The 27,523-nt window shown below is 36.7% G+C and overlaps 1 protein-coding gene across 1 annotated transcript; it reads right to left on the reverse strand.

Annotated features, from left to right (window-relative positions):
- Positions 1-27,363, reverse strand: RLIM (ring finger protein, LIM domain interacting). Its single transcript, XM_063083869.1, has 4 exons — positions 27,208-27,363; positions 9,962-10,154; positions 8,400-8,483; positions 1-6,930 (listed from the first exon to the last, which is right to left on the reverse strand). The coding sequence occupies exons 2-4, from the start codon at positions 10,128-10,130 to the stop codon at positions 5,336-5,338; spliced, it is 1,848 nt and encodes a 615-aa protein (XP_062939939.1). The 5' UTR covers positions 10,131-10,154; positions 27,208-27,363; the 3' UTR covers positions 1-5,335.
- Positions 27,364-27,523: the final 160 nt, after the last annotated feature.

Genomic DNA, 27,523 nt, shown 5'->3' on the forward strand with positions numbered 1-27,523 from the left:
TTGATAGTCTATATTTTAAATCTGCAGTTATGACATCTTACATAGGGAAAAAGCTTCTTCCTAAAAGATAACAATAACCAAACCAGCTTTAATATGACTGACCTTTCAAGGTCTTGTTTTGCATTAAACAACTTTTAGCAGATGTAAAGCACTGTACAAAAAAAGAAAAAGAAAGAAAAAGAAAACTGGGTACATTCTCAAAATTTAATAAAGGGCTTCCCAACCAGGAGTCTGCTGGATAGATACTGGATAAGGATATTATATTCAAGTTTAAACTGAAAGAAAATGAGAAACCAGATAAAGCAAGCCAAACAAATTCACTTCACTTTGTGCTCCTCTCTGCTTTTTTGCATCTCTCCCAGAGGTCAGGAAGCCCTGGTATAACAATCACTTAAGTCTTTACAGAACATACTTTTATGTGCTTCATGTTCAAAGATATAAAGGCAGCCTTTGTTATTGTTCCCCCTCCAAATCTCTTCAGGTTCTTATAGGCTTCAGAAGCTTTCCAAGATTGCTGCCCAGTTCTTTATATGAATCCAAGTAAACATCTATACCAAAGCAGCTCTTCCTGGGAGAAGATAAAACAGGCACAGATACATAACCAGGTCAACTGCATACCTATTCAACTTGATACCTGATCACATGGCCCTACATCTTTAAAAGCAGCACCAGGGACAAATGGAACTATCAAGAGGTAAAATCCAAACATTGGACAGTTAATACACATACAAATCAATCAGTTACAAGAATGTTAGTAGTGGAGCACTAGATACAGAGTTAAGGCTGGGCAGCTGGTTCAACCACACCTCGGTATTAGAATAAATCTGCAATATGAGGAACTGATATAAAAACCTTGAAATAACGAGGCACAGTGGTATGATGGGGTTCATTTTCACTGCATGTCTTTGACATATCTACCACTCAACCCAACTGACTACAGAGCAGCTTGTGGAACCTCAGTAAACAAATCCTAATCAAGAAAATATCACTATAATTTTAAGAGTGCTGGAGAATGTGCCTATTTCCTTCGGCTTTGAATCAAAACACCTAAACAGACATGAAAAGAATCATAAAACTGACACAACCTGTTCTGTTATTACTCTTTGAGAGTGCTAACACCCCAATAACAGCTCTATTCTATGCTGCAGACTTTTAGATTCAAACTTTTAGATACAAACTAAATGTGATCACTCACTTGGAGTATTAGATAATATTTTATAACTGTTCCAGTTAAGCATTCTTAATTTCAGAGTGCTAAAATTTTTAAAGGGCGGATACTGAACTCACAGCTGTTTTTAATTGCTTACTAAAAATCTGATTTAGAAATAAGTGAAATACTAGTTCCTCGAACCTTGCACTTTAACTTTCCAAATGAAGCATGTTATGTCAATTTACATTTTCAAATGTTTTTTTCAAAAGCACACAATTTACTAGTTAACTCAATGAATTACAACACTGTTACTGAATATTAAACATACTGAAGAATTATACTATACTTAAAAAAAAAGACAACTGACACAAACTTGTGTCTTATCAATCTCTTGCATTACTAAGATACAGAATACTTCAGAAAGTGGGAGTCAGCATAGTCTTATAAGACTAGAAAAGAATAAAAGTGCCCTGCGAACGTGGCTTCTGTGTACTTTAACATTGGTAAAACATTTGACAGGGAAGCCAGTAAGGTAAAACATAAAAAAAAAAAAAAAAAAAAAAAAAATCAAATAAGGCAGACTACAATTTTTTTCGTTCACAAAAGAACAAAGGAGAAAAGAGGGGATAATAAAAATATCCACCATTTTTAAAAGAAAAATAACAACCACCACAAGGTGCCACTGTATTCTAGCAAGCTGTAAAAATGGCCTTTTAAGAGGCATTTTGCAACATTTACCTCCCTATCACATGGGTATTTTGGGAACTGACTGAAAGTCACAGGCTAATGCTTCACCCATTTCATGTCATGGACACTTGGGAAGCAGGTGATTAAATACAAAGCATATTAAGTGATAACTCTTCATAAATATAATTTGAGACACTGACACTAGGAGAAAATAGTTGGCACGGATAGGGCGTGTTGGGGAGGAGGGGGGAAATATGACATTACTTGAGGTAACAAACATAGCTAACCAGTTTCCTAATCCTCAAGTATGGATGAACTCCAATAATCATGTTCTTAAAGATTTTGTATTTATCCTGGCGCTAAAGGTTTTCTGACAAACTGTATAATTATCTACATTCCAACACTAACGTGAACACTTTTCTCAATCCCCATCTCCATTAACACCACTGAAGTATAACTAATGTGGTCTTTTTAGAGCAAACGTTCCAAATTAACATGGTTCATCTTCTACTGTTGCTACAAATAAAGCCTGCAAACTTTTGACCCAACTTGTTCAATTTTGTTTCTAGTACTAATAAAGCTCAACCTTGCCAGCTGCTTGGAGTTGAACAACAAAACACTTAAAACATTTCAATCTAGTAAGCAAATTTTAAAAACTATCTGAAATATTTAAGGAAGTTCAGGTCTTAGTACTTTTCCCTATGTTTTGAACAATGTAATCTCCCAACATTGTTTTTTCCTTGTTTCTATTACCGCATGAAGTTCAAACCAGGTCTTAAAGACAGAACTTTTCTGTAATAAAGAAAAAGTGCAAAGATACAAATTAAACGTCAAGTCTTTTGCAAGAGAATGCTCTCTTAAGAGTAGGTGTATGGATGCTGGTGGGGAAAAAAAAGATATTTGTTCTCCATTGTACATCTGACACCTACAAATGATCTTGTCTTCAGTGTCCACAACACTAGTAAGTATATATTAGTCATGGACTTCCCAAAATAAAAACTTAAGTAGCAAATTCTTGTATTCATTCTACACAAACCAATGGAAATTAATGAGTGCTACTGAAGGTGTCCACATGCACATATCCAATATGTGCATGCTACTGAAGGCTAAAAACTTAAAATACTATTTCCAGTGTTTATGAATAGCTTCAATATCTACATTCATAACCAGCATTCTGCTTGAGTTACCTCTCATTTTAATACTTCACAAATGAGTAATACACCTTGGGAGATTAGGGAGGTACCTGTTGTCAATAGCTTTCTTTTATGCTTAGAATATGCTGCAGTTGTTTTTAAAGTATTTAAAATGAACACCTCTATACTAAGAGGAAAATGGATTTGTTTTTAGCCAATCAGGAGTACCCTGCAAATCTGAAAACCATAGATTACACTCTTAGGAAAGGAGACAAGGAGGCTCACAAATATAAAGGAATCCTGACTTTTACATGGACAATTTTTTAAAAAGATAAAATGTATTACATAAGCGCCATAAACAGTGAAATCTGCTTATATTAAAAAAAATAAGTGAAGCTTTGTTTGGACATTATTTCCTTGCAAGAGCAGTACATATCCTTAGTAAACAACTACCATATTTACAAGTTAACTTCCTTGATATTTAGGTAGGACTGAAAGCCAGAAGAAAACATGACAGAATGAGCTTTGAAATAATCTTTACAGCTAAGTTGATAACAGTGAAGGTAGCCAGATAATTCCTAATGCAGACTTCCTTATTTTGTAGAGTATTTGACTATGTCAGGGTAGTTAGCTCACTACGTTAAAGGCCAAGGATGTGTTCTATCACTCTTTTGGCCTGTCAGCTTTTCCCAGAAAAACAAATACCTGCTCCACAGTCAGACTAACCCTAACCCCAACTGGCCTCATAAGAATACTGGGGTTATCATGAATCTATTCTTACTACTAAGAAAACAACATAAAGTGCATGTCCACAGAAATGAATCAGCAGTCTTATCTTCAAATATGGGCAGCACAATTAAAATTTGAATTTCAAATAACCCAACATGGCTCACTTTCAACAAAGGATAAAAATCCCTTAATTCTTCAACTGGTCTTTAAATGTGAGATGTTAGGTCTGTTAGAGAGACAGTAATAAAATATTAACAAGTGTGCACTGGTACCTCAAATGTCAAATCTCGAAAACAACACGAATTCGAGACTGTCCTAGTAGCACACATATCTGTACCAACTGCAATTCTTATACTAAAAGTGATTTACAGTCTCTTTACTCCACCTTTTTTTTTTTTTTTTTTTTTTTTTGAGGAACAGAGTTGTAAAAACATCAATTTAACTTGTGCTAGGTGGTAGTGGTTTGTTTTTCTTAAAACAAAGCTCTGCCAAATTTGCTGACCTTCTGCTTCATCTACTCAAGTAGAATACCGGGTCACACTGCTGCTGCTCTCACTATGAAACCAGTTCATGTCTGCATTATTACTGTCTTCATGAAAACTGAACTCTTCAGAGCACTTTTCTTTATTCCTTCCATCTTTCACTTCCTGCCTAAATCCAAGTTAAAATACACAATTTCCATTGGTCTTTAATGCAGTTTGACACTGCACTGTCCTTTTCTTTGTATGTCACAGTAGCTGTTCACATACATTAAATATTATAGATATGTTCTGCTCTTGACATCTACACACTTACAAAAGCAGCTTTGTACTTTGTTTGGTGTGTTTTTTACTATGCTGGCTCACAAAAAGCAGTTTGCTCATTTCTAAGCATGGTACTTTACAATTTTTAATGCATTAATATAACAGTGCATTTGAAAAGTACTGAGCCTCTATAAAATAGCTTTACATTTTTAAACAAATGAATGTGATTTTTTCACTTACACAAGCATAGGCTTTTTATTATTTCCACAAGATAAATATCTCAATTAAACTATGAGCTCACTCTATAGTGTGCCACAGTGATGGGCTTAGGAGACAGTTACACACTTATAAGATCCTAACCTTAGTGTTATTTACACTGACATGTCCAGTATCACCTAGTCTGAAAGGTGAACAAACAATATTCAGAATGTGACTGAATTTGTGTCAACTAATAACTGGAACAGTATAGCTTTAAGTAATCACTTATGAAACACATACTATAACTTAGTCTAAACTGGGAATTTCCTTCGCCCCTCTCCTATGGAGTGGAAAATTTTAAAGATCAACATGGAACAGATAGGAGCCATTGCTAAGGCAGATCTTTTAAGATAACAAATGAGAAACTGACAAGTGTACATGATTTCAGTAACAGAGATGCTATCAATCCAACTGGTACTGAAATCAGATTTTTAGGTCCTAAAATGTTGCTTTTAAAATATTTCCTTTTATTCTGGGACAGATACTGCAGAAAGGACAATGATTCCCTCAGAAAGCAATGACTCAGTTCAGTTTTTACTTTACATTTAAGCACCACTCAAAAAGTGGACATAAAGCAAGTGATTCCTGTTTGCCCATCACTATACCAGCTACATAGCTGAGAGTTCAGATCTCAATTACACAACACTTTCTCTGTTACCAGAAGCTAAGACTGCTCTGCGACAAATAGGACAGGTAGAATTCTCAGATAACCAGCGATCGATGCAGTGGACATGGTACTCATGGGAACAAGGTAATTTACGAAGTTTGTTGCCTTCTGTATATTCTGTAATGCAAACACTACAGGTTTTTAATGCATCATTTTCACCAAAACTTCTCATTGCCAAGTTGTCAATCTGTTCTTTGGTGAGTCCTCTAGGTTGGTCATCATCATCCTCATTTAAGAGGAAAAACTGAGCCAGACTAAGGAAGGGCAAAGAGCCACTTTCATCAAATGTGACTGGGGCCCTGTGTCGACCCTCTCGCCTGGCACCTGATGAGCCTGATGATGAGCTTCCTTCATTACTGCCTTCAAACACCTCTGAGCTAGTTTCTGAACTTTCACCACTGGAACTGGAACTAGGACTCGAACTGGAACTAGGACTCGAACTGGAACCAGAACTGCTACTACCACTAGAACCCCCTCTTCCATTTCGTGACTCTGCCCTTTCCATATTTCGACTAGGAACTGAGCCACTAGGCTCTGAATCGCTATCACTGTACATAAAGTAGCTTAACTCACCAAAACCTGTCATTATCTGCCTTAACATGGTCTGAATTGCAACAGATGTAGTCTCACTTAAACCAGTATTTAAGATTCTACGAATAGGAATTCTGATGGTACTGACATAGGTTCTCACACCTGCCCGCTCAGAACGTGAAAATGTACGCCTAAAACCTCCTCGTTCACTTTCATAAGTGACAGTGTTGTTTGGCGTCTGAGACCTTGACCGAGTTCTGCTAGCTATGCTATCTCTCTGCCGATATTCTCCAGGACGAACTCTTCTCACTTGAAGATCAAGGACTATGGTTGGAGGTCTCTGTCCTGATCCTGTAGATTCACCACTGCCAGTTGTGTCTGAAGAACCTGCTCCTTGAGAGACATTTCTTGTTCCAGAAGCTGCAAAAAGACCTCTACTTAGTAACTCAGGTCCAGATATTTGCTGTCTCAATGTCACATGGTGCCGGGTTCTAGAACTTCCCTCAGTCTCACTTACCAAAGGATGCTCAAAAGTCTGAGATGAGATACTATGATGAGATCTTCGTGGAATTTCGCTCATTGGATGCAGAGGTGACCTACTTCTTTCAGCTCTTGCTCTGGTTCTCCGGTGATCTGGGCTCCTGCTTCTTGCCCTCCTCTGACCTCTGGTAGGTGGTACTTCTCCTGTAAGTGCTTCAGTTGAATTTCGTTCTGATCTAGATGGCCTTGCAGATGTCGATTCAGAACGTGGATTTTCCACTTGCCTTTGGCTATTGTTTTCCATATTCTCTCCACTAGGACGTCTTACAGATGGCTCATTCTCATTCTCTGGATTTTGGCTTCCATTATTGCGGTTAACATTTATCTCTAAACTGAATCTGAAATCACCACTGTTTGGATTAGTCCGGCTCACTGCTCTCCAAGACTGATTACCTCTTTGCCCACTTCTTGTCGTATTTCCAGTTTGTCTGACAGAGTTAAGCCAGTCTATTATAGAGTCACCATTAGACACATCATCTGAAGAGTCTCCACCTATTTAAAACAGAGGGGGGGAGGGGAGAGACAAAAAGGAACTACTAAAATTAGAACAATCATAAAATAGTGCTCTGAAACTTTGTATTAAACGTAAGAACTTAAAAATTCTGAGCAGATTTCATATTTACAGATTCTTGCAAACTACACTACAGACATTTGTAAAAGCAGGAAAATTTTAATTCCATTTGAAAAGAGGAAATTAATCCTAGAGAATTATTTTATTTTTAAAGGGAATCCGGAGAAGGTCTATTTTCAGTATCTCATCATATACAGAACCTAGCATACCAATGTGGGACTGTCAAAATACAACATTTTTTCTTTTTTTTTTTTTTTCGTGACCGGCACTCAGCTGGTGAGTACGCCGGTCAGTCCTATATAGGATCCGAACCCGCGGCGGGAGCGTCGCCGCGCTGCCAGCGCAGCACTCTACCAAGTGCGCCACGGGCTCGGCCCAAAATACAACATTTTTTCAATCCACTGCCAAAACACTAACATAATCAAACTAGGCAAACACTAGTTAAGGGACAGTGCTAGTACTCTAGTTCAAATTGCATTTCTGTCAAATTTTCGTTAGTCTACATCATAACTTCTTCTAGGCTTACGTGCCTCTGATAACACATGAGATTGTTTTAAAATAAAATACAAGACTATTATAGCCATAGCAAAAATATAAACAAGGTCTATAAATTTAAAAGCATTTGAATATTTTTTAACATTACCAAGATTTTAAAATGGCATGAAATTGAAGATTAAATCAAATGAATAGTCTGAATTTAGCATTGTACATATAATGGCAGGTTCAACCAAACTATTATTATAGTCTCTTAGGTTACACAAGGCCCCTACTTCACATTGGGAGGGAAACACCAGACCTGAAGTTAGAATAGGATTTCTCAACAGCTGTACTACTGACATTTTGAGCCAGTTACTTCTTTGTCATGAGGGCTGTGCTGAACATTATAGCATGTCGAGGTGTTTAGCAGTATCCCTGCCCTCTATCTACTAGATGTCAGTATCAAACCCCCAGTCATGTCAACCAAAAATGTCTCCAGACATTGCCAATGCCCCCTAGGGGGCAAAACTATACCCTACTGGGAACAACTGGGTTAGAGAATACAGCATTTCTTTTTGCTGGTGAAGAAGTCACATGTTTATAAAGAAAGAATTAAGTAGGAGGAAATTCCAATGGAGGTGAAAAACCAAGGGAAGAAAGTCACATTTAAATAGGCCATTTCTCACTGTGTCCCAATTAACATAAACAACCCAAAGGTGAGAGAAAAAACATGCTGACATTCTCACCAATTATCAAGAAAATGTCAGTTTTCTTTTTATGAGCAGTTACTTAGCACCAGATTATTTTGTGGCATTTCTGAATAATCACTAACTGACATTTACTATTACAAAGTTCCTATCATTCCATCCTCCACTCCCTCAGACCATTCCCCTGCTGCCAAAGCAAAATATACCTCTATTTTCATCTGAGTTTTGTGGTGGTGGGCCCTCTTTAATTTGTTGTAGCCGTCTCAGCAACTCTTCCTCAGTACTTTCACCTGAAAGTTAAAAAACGTTTGCCAAATTACAAATGATAACCAGTAACACAACACACACACACACCATGGGGCAAAGATGAAGTTAGGGGCATGACAATCAAATACTTTATCAATGACCCAAAGTGACTTGACACGTAATGATTAGGGAAAAAATATATTTTTAAAATAGTTTATAGTTAAGAACAAAATTTTTTAAAAACTGCCTTGGGTTGAACGTCCCCCCAAAACTTAGTCACCACTGTGACAGGGTAAAGAGGGTGGGAAATCCTATTATGGTAATTGAAAGGCTGAGCCTCGAAGACATGATTAGACTGTAGGACCATGCTGTAGTGATTGGATTAATAATGGCAGTGAGGGGCGTGGTTCCGGGGGTTTTAAAAGAAGAGCACATGACAGGTTAGTCTTTCTCTTGTCTGCCATTCTTGCCATGTGACATCCTGCACTGCTGTAGAATCACTTCCCTCACCAGATGTGTTCCCTGGACTTTGGACTTTCTAGCCCCTGAAACTGTAAGCAATAAATTTATTTTCTTATAAATCACCCAGTTCCAGGTATTTTGTTGTAAGCGACAGAAATGGACTAATGCAAAAACAAATTTTAAAAAAAGAAAACCAGTACCCTTTGAGATTAAAGCCAAGGAGTGAGTAAAATTCACTTCTTCGGGAACATAACATTACAACATATTTATAAAAGTATCCTTCTAATTTAGAAAGTACTTTTGTAATATGTAATATTTAAAAATTGCAACTCTGGGAGGTACTTATTGTTATATGCATTTTAAAATGAGGAAATGAGTGAGAGACTTACTTGTTAGAAGCTACACTGAATAACAGCTGGGCCAGAACTAAAGATTCAAGTCTGGTGCTATTGGCTCAAAATGTGCTCCCCCTCTCTTAAAAGTCATGCTAAAACCTTACCTTTTAAAATTTCGGTAATCACCCAAAGGTTCGTGAATTAAATATAAATGAGGAAGACAAATACTGAGTTTTAACTAGGATCAAACAGAACTTAGTAGGGTAAAAGAGAATAACTAAGCACAAAATTCTAATCGCCATTTTACCCAAGGCTAGCTCTGGAGGATTACAGTGGGGATAAATTCAGAAAATCAGAGATGACAAAATAGAATAAATATGCCTTAGGAACTGAAGTTCACATTAGCTGTTCCACTCTTGGATCCATGTCTCATAAATTAAGTAAAGTTAACTAAGAACAAAAAGATCGTTCAGCTCCATTCTTTTCAATTCAGTTTACTAAAATTTCATAACTCAATCATCTCTGAGACAGGATAATTCCAAATATGAGTGAAAAGAATCAGGTAATAAGTACAGCAGCAAATGGCATTCTATATACACTGTATTAAATAATCATATTACATAATGGCTAAAGAAACACGATTTTTAAAAGTTTTTTTTTGTTTTGTTTTGTTTTTAAAGCCCAACAAATTACATATATAAATCCTTGAATTACATGTAGCATACCTGGGGTGCCTAACAAATTGTTATCTCTCATAAGTCTATAATCTTCTTCACTCAGGTTATTTACAAATTGATAGAAAGCTTCTTCCCGATCCAATCGGTCCATCTGACTTCTGCGCTGTGCTGCAGACTGATCACCACTTCCTTTATCATTAGAATCTGAGTTTTCCATCTTGATGAACAAGTGGAAAGTTACCTAAAAGAAGAAAGGAGACCAATCTTGAAAAGAAATTCACTACATGTTCTACACAAGTTTTAATTATGTGAAAATCCAGAATGCAGGTTAAGATGTGGATTTTAAGACCTCAAATGAATGAAATTTTGAAACAGAAAAACTCCTAAAAAGCACTGTTATATTAGGAAAAGTCTATTTCAGGGGCTGACAAACTACAGCCCTGTTGTCTGCTTTTATTCTTTTTGCAATTTAATAATGGTTTTTATACTTTTAAAAGGTTAAAGAGAATATTTTGTTAAGTGTGAAATCATATGAAATTCACATTTCAGTGCTGATAAAGTTTTATTAAGACACAGCCATACACATTCATTTACATATCATCTATGACTGCTTTCATGCTATAATGGCAGAGTTGAGCAGTTGTGATAGACTGTATGTGGCACTCTCACTGCTTTGCACTGCTCCTCTACATACTGTAAACTGCAGTGATGCAGTTATAACTCAACAATATTTCAAGTGCCATGTGTATCACCATACTGTGACATTCTCTTAAATTACCGGTAGACACTCATCATGTCAAACAAAGAGAAAAGCAGACTTTGAATGTCACACTTAAAGGCACAGCAGAGGATAGATTTTTGTTATCAGTCAGATTTGATGGCAAAGATTGCATTTATTATGCAAAGACATTATAACTGTGTATACACTGACATTATTAGACTAGACACTAGTCACAATACTCCCAATTCACAAGAAAGCTAGTCTGAAAAACTAGAAAATTTAAAATAAAATACATCACAAAATATTTCTTCACACACAAAAAATGAAAATGAGGCTTCAACTAAAGTTTCCAAGTGGTTCACTTGTTGGCTAAGCAAGGAAAGCCATTTCTCAATTGTGAGTTAGTAAATTGTGTTTGAGTACAGAAGCTGAAGAAATATAGAGAGAGAAAATAGACTTGTTTAAGAACATTGGCCGTTTGGTGACTACAGTTGTAGAAAAAGTTGAGGATACTGGAAGCAATGTCACTAATCAATTGAAAAACATGGCAAATGATGGAGTGGTTTTCCCCTTGGCGCTGGATGAGTCCACAAATGTAAATGACACTATTCAGTTGTTGTTTATTCAAAGAGCCAAGTGTTGATTATTCAAGGAGCTTGAACTAACTGCAGGCATAGCCTCTACAGATAGTCTGCATGAAACAACCACAGATGAGAATATTTTCAAAGAATCTGAGACATTACTAATTCAGCACAACCCAAAGCAGAATCTGCTAAGATGTGTCACAACTGAAATGTTAAAAATGTGTGGAGTGGAAAAAGTCCTAATTAGACAAATTTATAAAGCTTATGAAAATGAGGTATTTAAAGTCTATGGTTATTCATTATATTATTCATCAGCAAGTACTTTGCAGAAAATATTTGAATCTATCATATTATTGAACCAGTATGTCAATGGTAAATGTCACTCATGGACTTTAACCATCATTAGTTCTATGAATTTTTGTTACAAATCCCGAATTTCTACCACACAGCATTTTGATGGCTTAACATTGGTACGGTTTTATTATGATCTGTTGTACTCAAGGCAAAGATGAAAGTTTTTTTCTGAGTGAGAAAAACTACCCTCAATCACTACTGTCAAACAATTAATGGCTTGGGAAATTAGCTTTTGCTGCAGACTTGATAAAGTTTCTCTTAATGAATCTAACCTAAAATAAGGCACATGATGCTTATATGTAAAACTTAAACTGTGGTAAAGTCATTTCAACAATAACACTAGTATTACAAATAATGTCAAGCTGCTTTATGCACTTCTTGTGCTATCAAAGGAATGAGAGCTCCATTCCCACACAAATTTGCAGCTCCATTCACACAAATTTGCAGCAGATATATTTTCTGAGCTCAAACTATAATTCCAGAAGCATTTTTTTGGACCCCAATGTAAGTGGCAAAGGAAATTTCCTAATTTCAAAATCCATTTAACTGTGCAACTGAGGAGCTTCCATGTAATGCTCAAATGGAAGTGATAACTCTACAGTATAATAATATGCTAAAAGGTAAATAGTAAGAGAAGAATCTAACAAAATTCTATAAATACCCTCTAAGGAATGAACATGCTTCATTAAAATCATATGCTTGGGGATTGCTTAAGACAGCAGTATCGATATGCATGAAAAGACATTTTCAAAGTAGAAATATATAAAATTTCACTACAAACCCGCAACAATAGATGAACAATTTGCAAATGACTGGTAAGGAACACTAACTTTGAAACCCAATTAAGCAAAATGTTACCCACCCCCCCAAAAGAATGTCATTCTTCTCATTAGTAAACCTATGTTACAAAACATTGTACTCGATTATTATCATCATTACATTTTGAGTTTTATCAAAAAAAACTTTGTGGAAATTTAGCTTCTCTCTTTTTATATAAGTAGTTACATAGTATGCTCAGATTTGCTTTTTGATCTGCAAAGCCTAAAATATTTACTATCTGGCCTTTTACAGAAAAAGTATACCAACCCCTGTTCTAGGTAATACATAATCTTAGCCAAAAATTCTTATTTACCATTATTTGTATAAACTTAAGGAATTAAAATATTGGCAGATTTCCACACACTCTCAACCACACTAATGAAGAACAATGGTAGTAAAGAAACATAAATAAATATCCAAACAAAAATTTTTATTCTCTAATTCTTTTCCTTCCAACCCCAGATTTACTTTAAGTTCACACTGACAAAACAAAATTTAATTCCATGAACGTATGACTATGTCTGTATCCCCCCAAAAAGTCACATGTTGAAATACTAACCCCTAAAATGATGGTATTAGGAGTTGGGGCCTTTGGAAAGCGATTAGGTCATGAGAGTGGAGTTCTCATGAATGGGATTAGTGCCCTTATAAAACAGTCTCCAGAGAGCTCATTTGCCCCTTCTGCCATGTGAGGTTGCAGTGAGAAGACAGCTCAGCTATTTATGAGGAATCAGACCCTCACAAGACACCATAACTGCTGGCACCTAGATCTTGAGTTTCCCAATCTCCAGAACTGTGAAAAATAAATTTTATTTTATAAGTCACTCAGTTTATGATATTCCATTATAGCTGCCCAAACAGACTAGGACAACATGAAAATTTGATTTGTGGAAAAAAGGTAGTTTATATTGATACTAAGATTTAACCCCACACACAACATATGAAGTACCAGAATGTTCACAATCAATCCTAAAGAGAAAAATAAAAACAAACCCTATTCCAGATATAAAAACACAAAGAAGCCTACCTTGCAAACTCTGCCTGCTTGCTGAGCCTAAATAAATTTTAATCTACACAAGAGCACATCTAGATCTCCATTCTGTTTTCCTTAAATTATTGTTCTTAGAACTATCCTATCATTGTTTAAACAAATATGATGAGCATGTTAAGGAAGGGGAGAGAGGAAGATAATATTTTCAGAAAGAGTTTTCTAATCTCATATTATTAAGATTCCTTAATCTTGGTAAGACTATAGAAGTTTCTGACAAATGCTGTTTTTATATATAATAACTTGAAACTATGAGAAGACTAGAAATCAGCAGCTTAAATAAAACACCCATAAAAGTTATATGAGCCAGGCCCCTTAAAAACAACAACAAAAGGAAGCCAAATTTTTCCACACACATCTCAAGTAATATAATTTGGTATTAGAAATTGTAAAAGCTTTCCTTCTCTAGGGAGGAAGGAAAAAAAAAAAAAGAAAAAGAAATGGTAAAAGCAGCTGATTTAAAAAAATACAGAAAAGCACAAAGGAAAAAGAAACTTCAGCCATAATTTCTCAAACCAAGGAAAACCACCAGTAACATCTGACTTATGTTTTTAAAGTAGTTAATAAAGCTTGAGCATCCCTAATCGGAAAATCTGAAATGCTTCCAAAATCTGAAACTTTTCGAGTACCAACATGATATTCAAAGGAAATCTCATTGGAGCATTTCAGATTTTCCGATTAGGGATGCTCAATAGGTATGTATTCTGAAAATATTCAAAAATCTGAGAAAATCCAAAACACTTCTGGTCCCAAGCATTTCGAGGAAAGAATACTCAACCTGTACTTTGAACAATAACATGAATGTTAGGACAAAATCCACTTCTGGAAGATCAGTAAATAGTTCTGAAAAAACTGTAGGGTTAAAAAGCTTTAAAAATATAAAGCTTCCAAAGAAGACAAAAATATCTGATAAGTTCTGAGATTTGAAGGACATGAACCAAAAATAATAGAAACTGGCAAAAATATGCTTAAGATTTAAAAAACAGAATCTAAAACAATAAAGTGGTCTTGTACCAAGTATATGGGGGGGTGGGGTTTGGTATACTAACAGAAGACAGAAGGTAGTCAGTCACTCAACGTCTATTTTGTTTCTTAATTATTCAACGAGAACCACCTTCCAACTGGCAAGAGTGGAAAAAACAAACTTTGCAGAGAGAATCAAAAGCCAAGACCGCACAACTTCTAACGATAATCTTTGAGATATCACAGAGAACAGGAGAGATGCGAATACACTGGATTTAAAGAATGATCTGATCTTTTTAAAAAATGAGGTCTACAAACTATACAACAGTAAAATCTGACAATAAACCTAAGGGAAAATTCTACAATAGACTGTCAGATATACTGCAAACATATAGAAGAAAATAAGATTGCCAGAAGTAGGGCTCACTGCCAAAGTAATCTTATTTGCTTTACATAGGGAGGTTCTCAACCTTGGCTTGCACATTAGAATCGCCTGGGGAGCCTTCTCTGGGGTTGACCAGACATGGATATTTTTAAAATTCCACAGGTAATTCTACTGTGTAGTCAGTGTTGAGAACTTTTTTGAAAGGGACATCAGAAAAACACTGCTGACTTACTTGGTTCCTGCACAGGATCTGAAGTTTCTCTTCTTATCCTGGAGACATGTAGGCTAGATAAGTGCTTCTCAAACACACGAACCATCTGGAAATCTTATTAAAACGCAGACTGATTCAGTAGGTTGTAGGTGGGGCCTGAGATTCTGCACTTTTAATAAGCCTCCAGGTGATACTGATGAACCCAGTATCACACTTTGAGCAGTAAGGAGCTTGATGACAACACAGTTTAATAGATTCAGTTGTTGAATACCACCCTCAAAGATTATGGAACAATGTTTACCTGCTAACAGTCCTATAAACTTAAGCATTTTAAAAGTGAACATGCAGAGGGAGAGAACATATCTAGGGATACAAAGGGGAGTGGGGAAAGGGGGATGGAGAGGGAGGTCGGGGATAATTGAAGGGATAATTGGGTGGGTGACACGGGGTATAATAACAATTTGTGGTAATGGACATGCTGCCAGTATGGATCTGGCCACCACACCTTAGGCACGAGTGGTGACAATTTGCTTTGTACGCCATGAATATTCATAACCAACAAAAACAAAACAAAACATTAAAAAAAAAAGTGAGCTATTTGGATGAATTTGCCAAAGACATGCTATTCAGACATCTCAATACAGACAACTCAAAGCTGGGAGTTAGTATAGAAAATGTATATAATAAATAATATTCTGAATTCTCAGTGGACTGTGAAGATAGGCTGAAATAAAAATGACAAATGTGCTACCTTGCACTTTATTAAGGGCTATCAAGGTAAAATAACCCATAGTAAAAGTACAGGGTAGGGGAAAAACCTGTCTTGGCAGTTCACATGAAAAAGACTTCAAGTTTTTAGCTAACGCGGCTCAGTTAAAAAGCCTGTTTGACTTGGCTGCTAAGAAACCTAACAAAATCACATGTTGCTTTCATAGACAACAGAGTTCAAATAAAAGCAGGTAACAGCCCCACTGAAGCCTGCTGTTAAGAATACATGTAGATTATTTGAAACATTTTTAAATACCTCCAAAAGGATACTGAGAAAGGATCTAGAATGACCAAAACAGTGAGAAGCCTGGGAACATCATAGAAGAAATGGTTGAATTACCTGCAGATATTTAGCCTGAAGAATGACTGAAAGTGGACACCTTCAAATATTTAGATATAACATGAATGAGAGCACAACCATTCGGTCAAATTAGAGCCAACAGTTAGAGAAACATGGAAGCACATAATTCTTCCTTTTAAGACAACAGTCTAACAAAATTGTTCAAAAATGGAGATGCAAGCTACCATTCGAAGCGAGCAAATATTAGAGAAGCTGAATATTAAAGAGGGGGAGTTGGAACAGACTGATTTCAAAAGCCCCTTTGGACTAAAATGTCATTAAGGATAGTTAAGTCTCTTGGTCTTCTATTCTGGGCCTATGGTCATATTAATCTACATATTCCAGTAACACAAAATGATAACACATCTTTGGCAAGACCGATCCACTCACATTGCCTCACCCCCACTCTCCAACACACCTTGTGCTTTACTACCTTTACTTTAAATGCTGTTCCTTCAGCCCCTTCTTAGTCTCTCCCTATTTCACTCACCCTTCAAGGTTCAATGAAAACCTAACTCCAGCTATTACTATCTCAGCTGGCAACATTTCCATCCATCTCTCCATATAGTGGCACTTGTCTGTGCCACTAGAGTGGCACTACCTGCCTTCCACGATGTTTTATATTTTTGAAGTGCATGTGTCTTCTCTTTCCAAGTAGTTTTTCTTTAGGGAAAAAAACAGAATTATTGTCCCTTTAACCCCTCCCCCATACTGACCAGCCACCAAACAAACAAAAAAACTCCCCCAAACGACACTAGCACAATGCCTTGCACAGTGTAGATATTTAAATGACTGAACAAAATCCAATGTGAATATTGAGTTCACTTCCCTTAATAATCTGTCCGAAGCAGCACTGTCCAAAAGAAACACAATGCAAACCACACACGTAATTTTTAAATTTCAAGTAGCTGAATGAAAAAAGTAACAGGTGAAATAAATACCTTATTTACCCAACATAACCAAAATATCACCATTTCAACATGTCATCAATATAAAAAAAGCATAGAAATGTTTTATATTCTTTTTTTAAAAAAAATATTAACTATTTGAAATCTGGTGTGGATTTTACACTTAACAGCACATATCAAGTTGGATGTTAAATTTTCAAGGGTTAAAGTAGAATGTAGTCTTACCCAAACAAAGTTGTATTTAGTGAAAAAATATTTTACAACTTTTTTTAACTTAAATTAAAATGAAAGAAAATCAAAACTTCAGTTCCATAGTTACACTAGCCACATTTCAAGCGTCCAACAGCCACATGTGGTTAAATTGTTACCATACTGGACAGCACAGCTTTGATACATTTCTTTGTAAGGTAGAGAAATCCCATATGGAAAGAGTTTCAAATGTCCCCAATATATTGTTCATGCTCTATAAACCCACTATTTATATATCCCCTTTATGTTTTTCAAAAATAAAGTAATACTGAATACTCTACAAATACACATGGCATAGATAATTCTTTCCTATGTTTATCAGTTTCAAGATTCACTCTTGACCTTTCAGAATTTCTACAATTTCCTACAGGGAAACTAGAGACAAAACAATATACATCTATTCAAAATTCTCCTGACACTGATTTTAGAGATTGTTGAATCCTAAACAGCTCCTGCCTGATGAGCTTAGATTCTATTTCCATGCAAGAGGAATTTTTATTTTGGCTTCATTTTAATTCAAAAGTTTAACGAGACACACTCACAAAACAACATACGAACAAATCCAAATTACTATTAATTCCATAATAACATGCTGCTCTCCTTTCCTCCTAACCTCCCATATATACGCCAGAAAAAATCAGGGAAAATATTTTCCCCACATATTCCTGCAACACAGAAAAATCTGATTTGCTTCCTTACTTTTGCCTAGAGCCTCTATCCTTTCTGCCTTAATTCTGCATTTCCCCTGGGCTGGGTGGGAGTGGGGGTCAAGAGATTTCAGTACTGGCAAGGTACCTCCACCCTACAGACAGTTAAGTGGTAAGTTATGGCTGCAACACCCGCAGAGGTCCCCCGCAATAGAGGGAATTATATTTTTAAAGAAAAGGAAATCCTGAATGCAAGCAATGCTCTCAGAAGTGCCTTGTAGGGCCGAGCCCGTGGTGCACTCGGGAGAGTGCGGCGCTGGGAGCACGGCGACACTCCCACCGCAGGCTCGGATCCTATATGGGAATGGCTGGTGCACTCACTGGCTGAGTGCCAGTCACGAAAAAGACAAAAAAAAAAAAAAAAAAAAAGAAGTGCCTTGTAAATTAATCTTACTCTCACACACCCAATGAGCCTGGTCTCATTTTTATCGGTCCTTTTTTTTTTTTTTTTTTGCGGCTGGCCAGTACAGGAATCGAACCCTGGACCTTGGTGTTATCAGCACCACGCTCTAACCAACTGAGTTAACTGGTCAGCCCTAGTCCTTCACTATTTAGGTGGCATAAAATGAAGAAGTATAATAAATCTAAACCACAAGGTCTGCCCCTGGTAGATGTAATGTCACTATTGTTTGGTAAATGAAAAAGAACATTTTAAAGGTTAAAGCATGGGGCCGGCCTGTGGCTCACTCGGGAGAGTATGGTGCTGATAACACCAAGTCAAGGGTTAAGATCCCCTTACCGGTCATCTTTTAAAAATAAATAAATAAATAAAAAATAAAGGTTAAAGCATGCCAAAGATGACAGGGAACCATAGTTCAAATGATCACATACAGATCTTTCTCCATTTGGGTATAAAAATATTAGTGAAGAATTATGTTAACAAAATGGGTCTTCAGATTCTACTTTATGGTGAACAACACTGAGGTACATCTTCAGTTTAACTAGTAACAGAAAACAAGAATCCCTACACACCCCTGGGCTCCCTCAATATCTCATAAAAGAGAGGATCTTAAATCAATTTATTTAGTTATCTCACTCTTCATGAGCATAAGTCAAATTCTGGCTTGAGCATATGATTATCATCAGCTATTTTTAAATTCAGATATTTCGATGAAGAAACTATCAATAAATGGGCCGGCCCGTGGCTCACTCGGTAGAGTGCGGTGCTGATAACACCAAGGCCACGGGTTCGGATCCTACATAGGGATGGCCGGTTTGCTCACTGGCTGAGCGTGGTGCTGACAACACCAAGCCAAGGGTTGAGATCCCCTTACCGGTCATCTTTTTTTTAAAAAAAAAAAAAGAAACTATCAATAAAACAGTAATTTAGAGAACAAAATATAATTGTTTTTAAATCTCTTGGGTCTCTCCCTGGTTATAAGCAATACTCATCACTCCATATTTATACAGCCTTTTCACCTATATTTCATTTAATCCTCAGCACAATCCCATGAAGTAGGAATCACCGCTTCTACTTCACAGGTGAGAAACGCAAGCCCAGAGAGGAAGTGTTTTACCAAACACCACATGACTTTTAAGTGGAAAGAGCCAGTAAATTAAATTCAGGTCTCTGGAATCCAAATCCAGTCAACTTTTCACTAAACGACAATGTCAATCTCATTATGAGCTTCTTATACCACATTCACTCTTTGTATGAAAACTTCCAAAATGACAAAACACCTTTTATAAGCAGCATGAACCCAGCAGGACTTATTGTTAAATAAGTCAACTTTTAGTGTTTTTGTTCTAAATGCAGTTGCCCCTTAGATAAATAACACTTTATTAACTATTTCTTCCAGAGCATTATGTGCCAACATATCCAATTCCATTCCTGGAAACAGGCAGTCAAATTAGAAATTTTGCCCTGTTGTTTCAAAAAACTACTTGTTTGGTCACTGAATATATATGACTGTATCAGATAAATCTAATTCTGGGGAGGAAAAGCTAGCCAGAAAACCAAACCCGAGACTTATAAAGTAATTAGCTAATTTAAAACAGATTTTATTCACCTTGAGAATTTAAAAGCATTGTTAATAATCTCAACTTCTCCTATAGTCATTATCACAATAATATAAATTATGCAAATTACTATATTTCTGGCCACTGCTAAAAGTAGCATCTCATTTAATTCTCCTAATTCATGCATACCAATCTTCTAAAAATTTAATTTTGTTATGATATTAGGGCAAAGTCACTTAAAACATATTGTTTAGTACTAATGGCTCAGGAGACCTAATGCTAAGTTTAAACACACACCTGTTATATTCGATGGACACATTACATCACAGTACCAATAATTTACTGCACATGATCAAATGTCCTCATCACAAGTGATTACTGTAATGATGAATATGCTAATTACCCTGATCTCATCATCACTCATTGTATACATGTATTGATATTCAACTCTGTACCCCACAAATATGTATAATCAATATGCTTCAATAAAAATAATTTGAAGGAAAAAAAAATTAATTTTGTTATGACATTAGGGCAAAAAGTCACTTAAAAGATATTGTTTAGTACTAATGGATCAAGAGACCTAGTGCTAAGTATAAATACACAGCTATTATATTTGATGGACACACTACATCATACATAGTACCTAGTAAAGGAGATAAGGCATCAAAAAACACTGTTAACAAAACAGACTTTCAAAACTAAATTCTGAAACATCAAGTCAAATCCTTGTGTAAATATCAATTAAAAAAAAGCCATATCAAATTTTTTTTAAAAAGCCATATCTATTGTCTGGAAGAAATTACCTTTTTAAAAACAAAGGGGAATGGGTGGGAGGAAGTAGTGTAATCTAATATCAAGCAACAACTAACGTATGTTGAGCATTTTCACCTTTTGCATACATGTTCATTTAAGCTCCATAGAACTCAATCAAGTTCTAAAGCAGGACATGCCAATTTTTAAAAAAATCATGGGTATCAACACAAAAATGTGTCACAATGGGCTGGCCAGTCAGCTCAGATGATTACAGTGCAAGCTTTTAACACCAAGGTCACGGGTTGGATCCCCATACCAGCCAGCCATCAAAAAAACCCCCAAAACAAAGAAGTGTCACACTGAAAAGAGAAGGGACAGCATCATTTTGTTTGCAACGGAGCTTCATAAAGAACTTCATAAAAGATGCCTAGCCACTGTAACTTAAAAAACAAAACAAAAACGCTCATAAAAGATATGAAAATTAATGTCATGTGATCCTTGTCGATAAAGAAAATGTTAGCTCAATAATACCATCACCAAAATAAAAATACTTTATTCTATTATAAAAAAGTTAAATCACGAAGAACTGTTGGATTTGAGGTCAGGATATAAAGTACCATCATATATGTAGACACCAAGTGTTGGAAATTCTTCATATATAGAATGTTTAATTAAAATTTTATGACATTTGTAACAGACAAATAAATGGTTGATAAAAACCAGATAGCTTTTTTACTCTATACATGGGTAGCAAGGTGGAATTTAGCTCTGTGAAAGGAAAAAAGATACTTAATTCTCATCTTGGCTATAACTTGGCTATGTGAATTTAGCCAATTCATTTAATGTCTTATCTCAGAATCTCCATCAATATTAAAGTACTAGATTAAGATTTTTTGGGGGGGGGGGGCTGGCCGGTACAGGGATCAAACCCTAGACCTTGGTATTATCAGCACCAGGCTCTAACCAACTGAGCCAAATGGACAGTCCCTTAGATTAAGATACTAATCTTATGTCTACCCAATCTTATATTAATCAATCCAGTATAAGAGTACTAAAAAAGTACTGTATTAAGAGTACCTTGCAGATAGTCTACATCTTCCAGTTCTATGAATCTGTCATTGTGAATAAGATATAATCTAGGTCACATGACAGTATTAAGTCAGAAAAATAAAGCTTAAGAAACAACATGAATAACTAAGATGTAGGCTTAGAAGCTGTGGTTTTCTCACTGCCATTTTGCCCATTATGCACTTCAATCTCTCTTTACGTGACTATCTTATTTTGAAAAGAAACATAAACCATTAAGAAAAAACAGAGCAGGGCTGATGTTTCACTGCCTTTACTTATTGCATGATACCTCTCACCAACCACACAACTTGTAGATAACTTCCAATAGCAGGCTGATGGAGGACAGACACAATCAAGGTATTCAGCACTGCTCGTAACAACTATAGCAATAACAGATTATAAAATACTATCCAAATGGCAGTGTTAACTTAGCCTTGCGTATATTCTTCTATCTTTACCACTTGAAAAGGACAGCAGAAAAAAAAACAAAAGGACTCAGAAGTATCTCTCATGTGCCTACTGACTTGCAGCTCACAATTTTGACTACAACCTTCTAAAACAGTTAAATCCAAAGAGTTCTAAGAGCTTCAGTAAATCAGACAGAAGACCATGCCAAATGCTGCCAATTTATAGGATCAAGTTAGTTTAGAAAGGAAACCATTATGATGACATTTCATCTCACTCAAGTACTTTAATTTAGACAGTGAATTTAATCTTCAATTACCCATTTCACATTCTTTTATTATCGAGCTATGTCACAAAATTAGAATTTGGTCTTATCCATAAACTCAATTTTGACTTACTTCTCTCATTATGCACAAGAAGTTAAAAAACAAAACAAAAAGACTCAAAACCCCAAAAGGTTTTTGTTTAAAAACCTTTAAAAAGTGTTTATTTAAAAAATAGTTATTATTGCAAAATAACCGATTACTGGCAATGCTGGTGTTCATCAGTAACTAAAGTACTATTTTAAGGACATGAGATTTTTCCATTAAAAAAATCAACTTTATAAAAAGAGTGAAGTCGGGCCGGCCCGTGGCTCACTCGGGAGAGTGCGGTGCTGATAACACCAAGGCCACGGGTTCGGATCCCATATACGGATGGCCGGTTCGCTCACTGGCTGAGCGTGGTGCTGACAACACCAAATCAAGGGTTAAGATCCCCTTACCGGTCATCTTTAAAAAAAAAAAAATAATAAATAAATAAAAAGAGTGAAGCCAATTTTTTAAATTAAAATCACCTGACCAAAAAAGAAAATATTATCTACACCAATCACTATTATAAATTATTTGAGGAAAACAATTTTCTATTTAAGACCAGATAAGCTAACAACTGTCCTTCTTGAACTAGTGTTCCTACACAGAAATATCACTGGGTCACCATATATCCCTGGTTGATCCATAAGAGTGATGGTTTAAACTTGTTGTGGAGTTAATTATTAATATGGCCCCCTTTCATTCTCAAAAGTGTCCCAGTTTGGATAATGTATACTGTCACCTTAGTTATAATTGACATTAAAGGGAACTATGGTCAATAAATGAAAACGGCAGTTAACTCCTTTCTTCCTACAGTCAAGCGGAGATCAGAAGGAACCTTTTCTCATGCTAGAAAAAAATGTAAAACATTAAACAAATAGCTCCCTTCTCCCCAAAAAGTATCATGTTCATCACCATGCAAACACCATTAGACTGTCAACCATTATAACAGCAGCCCAACCTGTAGTTGTAAAACTAATGCAAGAGGTCCACAAACCTACATACACGCCAAGCAGTGTCTTCAGATATTTCTATCACACATATGTAGGTGCTATTACGACTAATGAAATTAAAATCTTGGGTTGTAACATTAAAATATGAGAAAATCTAGAGCAAAAATACCAACTATATATTTCAGGAGGAAAACCACAGGTTTATAAATATGTTCCAAAAACTGAGGTATATTTAAAAATACCTCAATTGATGAAAGGAAAAATGAACTGCTTGATTATCTTGTAAACTTCCATATTCAGGGTTGAGAAGAAAATTATGAAGAAAAAAATGGACACAGAAGTATTATTGCTTTCTTACACTGGTTACCAAAACTTCAAAGTATTATATAAACTAGACACTTTTTGAAATCAATGGGCAATAAGGTTTTGGAAATCTTTGTGTTACACAAAAATGTTACAAAAGAAAAACTTGTCCCCATCCTGGGCAGTGGCCCAAAATTCTAGCACTTGATTGGTCTGGGTTTGACAGAAGACTTTTTACTTTCTAATTTGTTATCCACTCTATGGTAAATCAAGGGAACAGGAGGCAGGTCAGTGATTTGCTCTATTTCGCAATCCACAAGGGCTATGGAAAAAGTAACATACACATAATATAATTCCATAAATGCAGATGCCCCATTTGACCTACTGTATTATTTAAGGCCTCACTACATGTTCACTAACCTGAAAGACAGCCAACCAGTCCAACATTCCTAGATATTACTTCATGATTAAGCTATTTCTTAAAAACCATTTCTGATTTTAAATTAAGTTTATCAAATCATACCAACAGCACTAATAGCTGAAACAGCAACTGTAACAAAAAAGGCGGGGGGAGGATTGCTAGATAAGCCTCACTTGCTTTATAAAGCAGACTACCACTAAGTGCTAACAAAATTTTTTGATGAAACATGACCTATGGGTTTTTAATTACAACATTTCATTTTCATTGCATTTCCTATCTAATTAGACAGCAATCAAGTCTAGAGGGATTAAAGTTTAGTGACTTCAATGTCAGACAGACCTAGGATAAAATGAGGACTCCCCACCACTTACTAGCTATTCAACTGGGGACAAATTACTTAACCTCATCTCTGAGTCTCAGTTTCCTCTGTAAAACAGTTAACATTCTCATGAGGCTGTGCTGCAAAGATGATAAAATAATGCATGTAAAGTACAGGACCCAGCACATAAGCCTTCAACAGAAGTTAGTTATGAATCTAGACTAACTATCCATCCCACTTTGCCTGGGACAATCCAGGTTTGTACCTGTTGCCCAGGAATAATTATTAATAATGTCCCTTTTGCTCTTGAAAGTGTCCTGGTTAGGGCAATAAATAATGATGATGATGATGATGATGATAATGAGAGGAGTTAATATCAATTAGAGTATTATATATCAATTATGACTTTTTGAATCCTGAAGGGGAAAAAAATCAAACACCACACAAAATAATATAAGATTATATTCTTGTAAGATATTCTACTGATATTTCATTTATTCAATGAATATTTAAATGCTATTTTATTTATTTATATCCATGTCACTCTAACAATGATTTAAGATAGCAATTTTTTTTCCTTTCTATTCTACACAGGTATTGGTAAACTTCAGACATTATTTTAGAAGAGTAAAATTTACAGATAAAGCACTGGTGAGTTCCAAGTACTCAGAAATATCACCCTTTGAACTCCCAGTAAAAAGTACCCATTCTCATCATGAAGAATGCCTAACACCAACTAACATCTGTTAATGAGCCCATCCAATTACAGAGCCTGCAAAATAGAACAATAAATATTTGCAAACATGCATTCTACATATCAATCATCAGGAGACGCAACAAAAAATAAATTACCTGACAGTTATGACATAGTATTGAAATACATTAAACTGGATTTTAGTTTTCTTCACTCTCTGCTCTAGAAAAAAAAAGAATCCATTATTCTTCCTCTTTTATAAGATACGCATTTTCTTTGAAACAGACACATCTAAAAAAAAAATACACACTCTGGTATTTCAGTTACACACACACACCATAACCCACCACCCAAATTCGGTATTAGTTGTAAAGATATTTGGGTAGACCAAGAAGGTCAGAGGGATTTCCTTTAAAGGCTGACAACCAATCTACTCTTTAATATAAGCTTGCTTAAAATAGGCCTTTCCTTATCAGACCAGTAATTATTTTCGGATTCTGATAGGCACTTTCAAGGACTTATTTGGCACATTAACAAGCCTAAGGAAACTCAAATATTAAAAATCATCAGAACATCTTAAGCTAAAGAACTTTCGTAACATTTTTCAGTAAGAGGAACGTGTCCTAAAATCATATTTTAAAAAGTGGTTGGATTGTTTTTTCTGGGTACTTAACGTATATTTTTACAGTCTGGAAAACTGATGAGAGGAGGCTATAATTGTGCCTGCCTGCTCTCAAGTCCTCCAGGACGCACATAATGTATCTGATGTGGTGATATGGTTAGTTATTTTGTATATAATCCAGAACAGCTAAAGAAACGATTAGTATTAGTACATTTATTATTTTCTTCTCCCTTCAATCAGCCCAAAGAACTGCAGTTAATTCAAGAAATGCAGGTTCCTTGTTTTCAGCAAAAAAACTATTGGGGCCTTCCAAATGGAGGATGACAATCTGATATAAATGTTTCCTCTTGTCCCAAAATGAATAAATGACCTAAATAACAAGTCTGCTAGGCCTCTGATCCCCGGACTAACCTGTGGAATAAGTATGGTGAAACTGTTTAAGGAAGGAACGTGGATGTCTCCTCCATCTTGAAATTAATCAGCATAAGCGAAAAAGGGGCCGAGTATTCAGGAAACAGAAGCCCAACCGGTTAATACTAGTTACTAAACTGTGACGTTTACGTGGCAGGTACCGCCCGCAGAAGCCGAGACCCTTAGGCTTTTGGGGGTGAGGGGGCAGGGGTTGGGTTGTTGGCGGATTGAACGGAAATTAACTTGAAAATAATTTGGCCCAATACCCACCCTTACCCAAGGAAAAACAACAAACACGCAACGGCTTTTCCCTCCCTTTTGTGGGAATCCTTCCAGTGTTATCTGGCAAAGGATATGCCAGGGTTATTCAAGCAAGGCAGTAAACCACATTCGCCTCAGATCCTCAGGAAAGATGTCATCGCGGCCCCAGGGGGCGCCTAATTGGTAATGCCCTGCAGAAGGGTCTCTAAATGGGCGTTTGCAAATCCTGGGAAATCTAAAGGCCTAAGAGTTCCCAGCATCTGACTTAGAGCACCCTGATTTTTCTCCCTTTTCCCAAACCTAAGCCCGCCACGTAAAACGCAGGGAGGCGAGGGAAGCCTCCTGAGAACAGAGGAGAGAAAAACCTGAGACGCTCTAAGATTCTCACGCCTGAGGCCAAAACTCGAAAACCGCCTACCCCGAATACCTAAGGCTCTGCAGGGCCCTGACTGAGGCTCGCGCGGCCACGGAGAGGAAGTACTACCCACGTCCTTCCCCTTCTTCAAAGACCTGTCGACTGTACCACCCGAGTAAAATGGCAGCGGCGACTACGCCACAGAGCCCCCCGCAGCAACGGGCCTGGGGTCCGGGGGCGGCGCTGAGTCTCGGCCACGACGCGTCACTCGGGCCGTGTTGAGTTCTCACGGCACCAGCAGCTCTGCTGTCTCCCTCTCGCTCTACATCCATTTCTTAGGATTCCCAAGTCTTCACTTACTTGCTTTTAGACTCAGGATACTCCTCGGTCGGCTTGGCCGCCGCCGCTTCTCCCGCCTCCCCTACCGCTGCTCTGAAGCCCGCCTCCGATGAGTCGCTGGTTGAGACCCGCCTCTAACCAAGCGCCTGCTTGGAGACGTTGCTCAGGCAGCCATTATCTTCCCCATTGTTACCAAGCAGCGACCGGAAGCGACTGCCCACAACAGGAAGTGATGATGCCGCGACCCGACCCCGCAGCTCTGCTCCCAACCTGTTAACCAATCCCACTCGAGTCCTCGAAAAGGCTCGGTGGGAGGAGGAGGGGGACGGCAGACGAC

The sequence above is a fragment of the Cynocephalus volans genome, chromosome X (assembly GCF_027409185.1).
Source record: "Cynocephalus volans isolate mCynVol1 chromosome X, mCynVol1.pri, whole genome shotgun sequence".
In the NCBI taxonomy this organism is placed as follows: domain Eukaryota; kingdom Metazoa; phylum Chordata; class Mammalia; order Dermoptera; family Cynocephalidae; genus Cynocephalus; species Cynocephalus volans.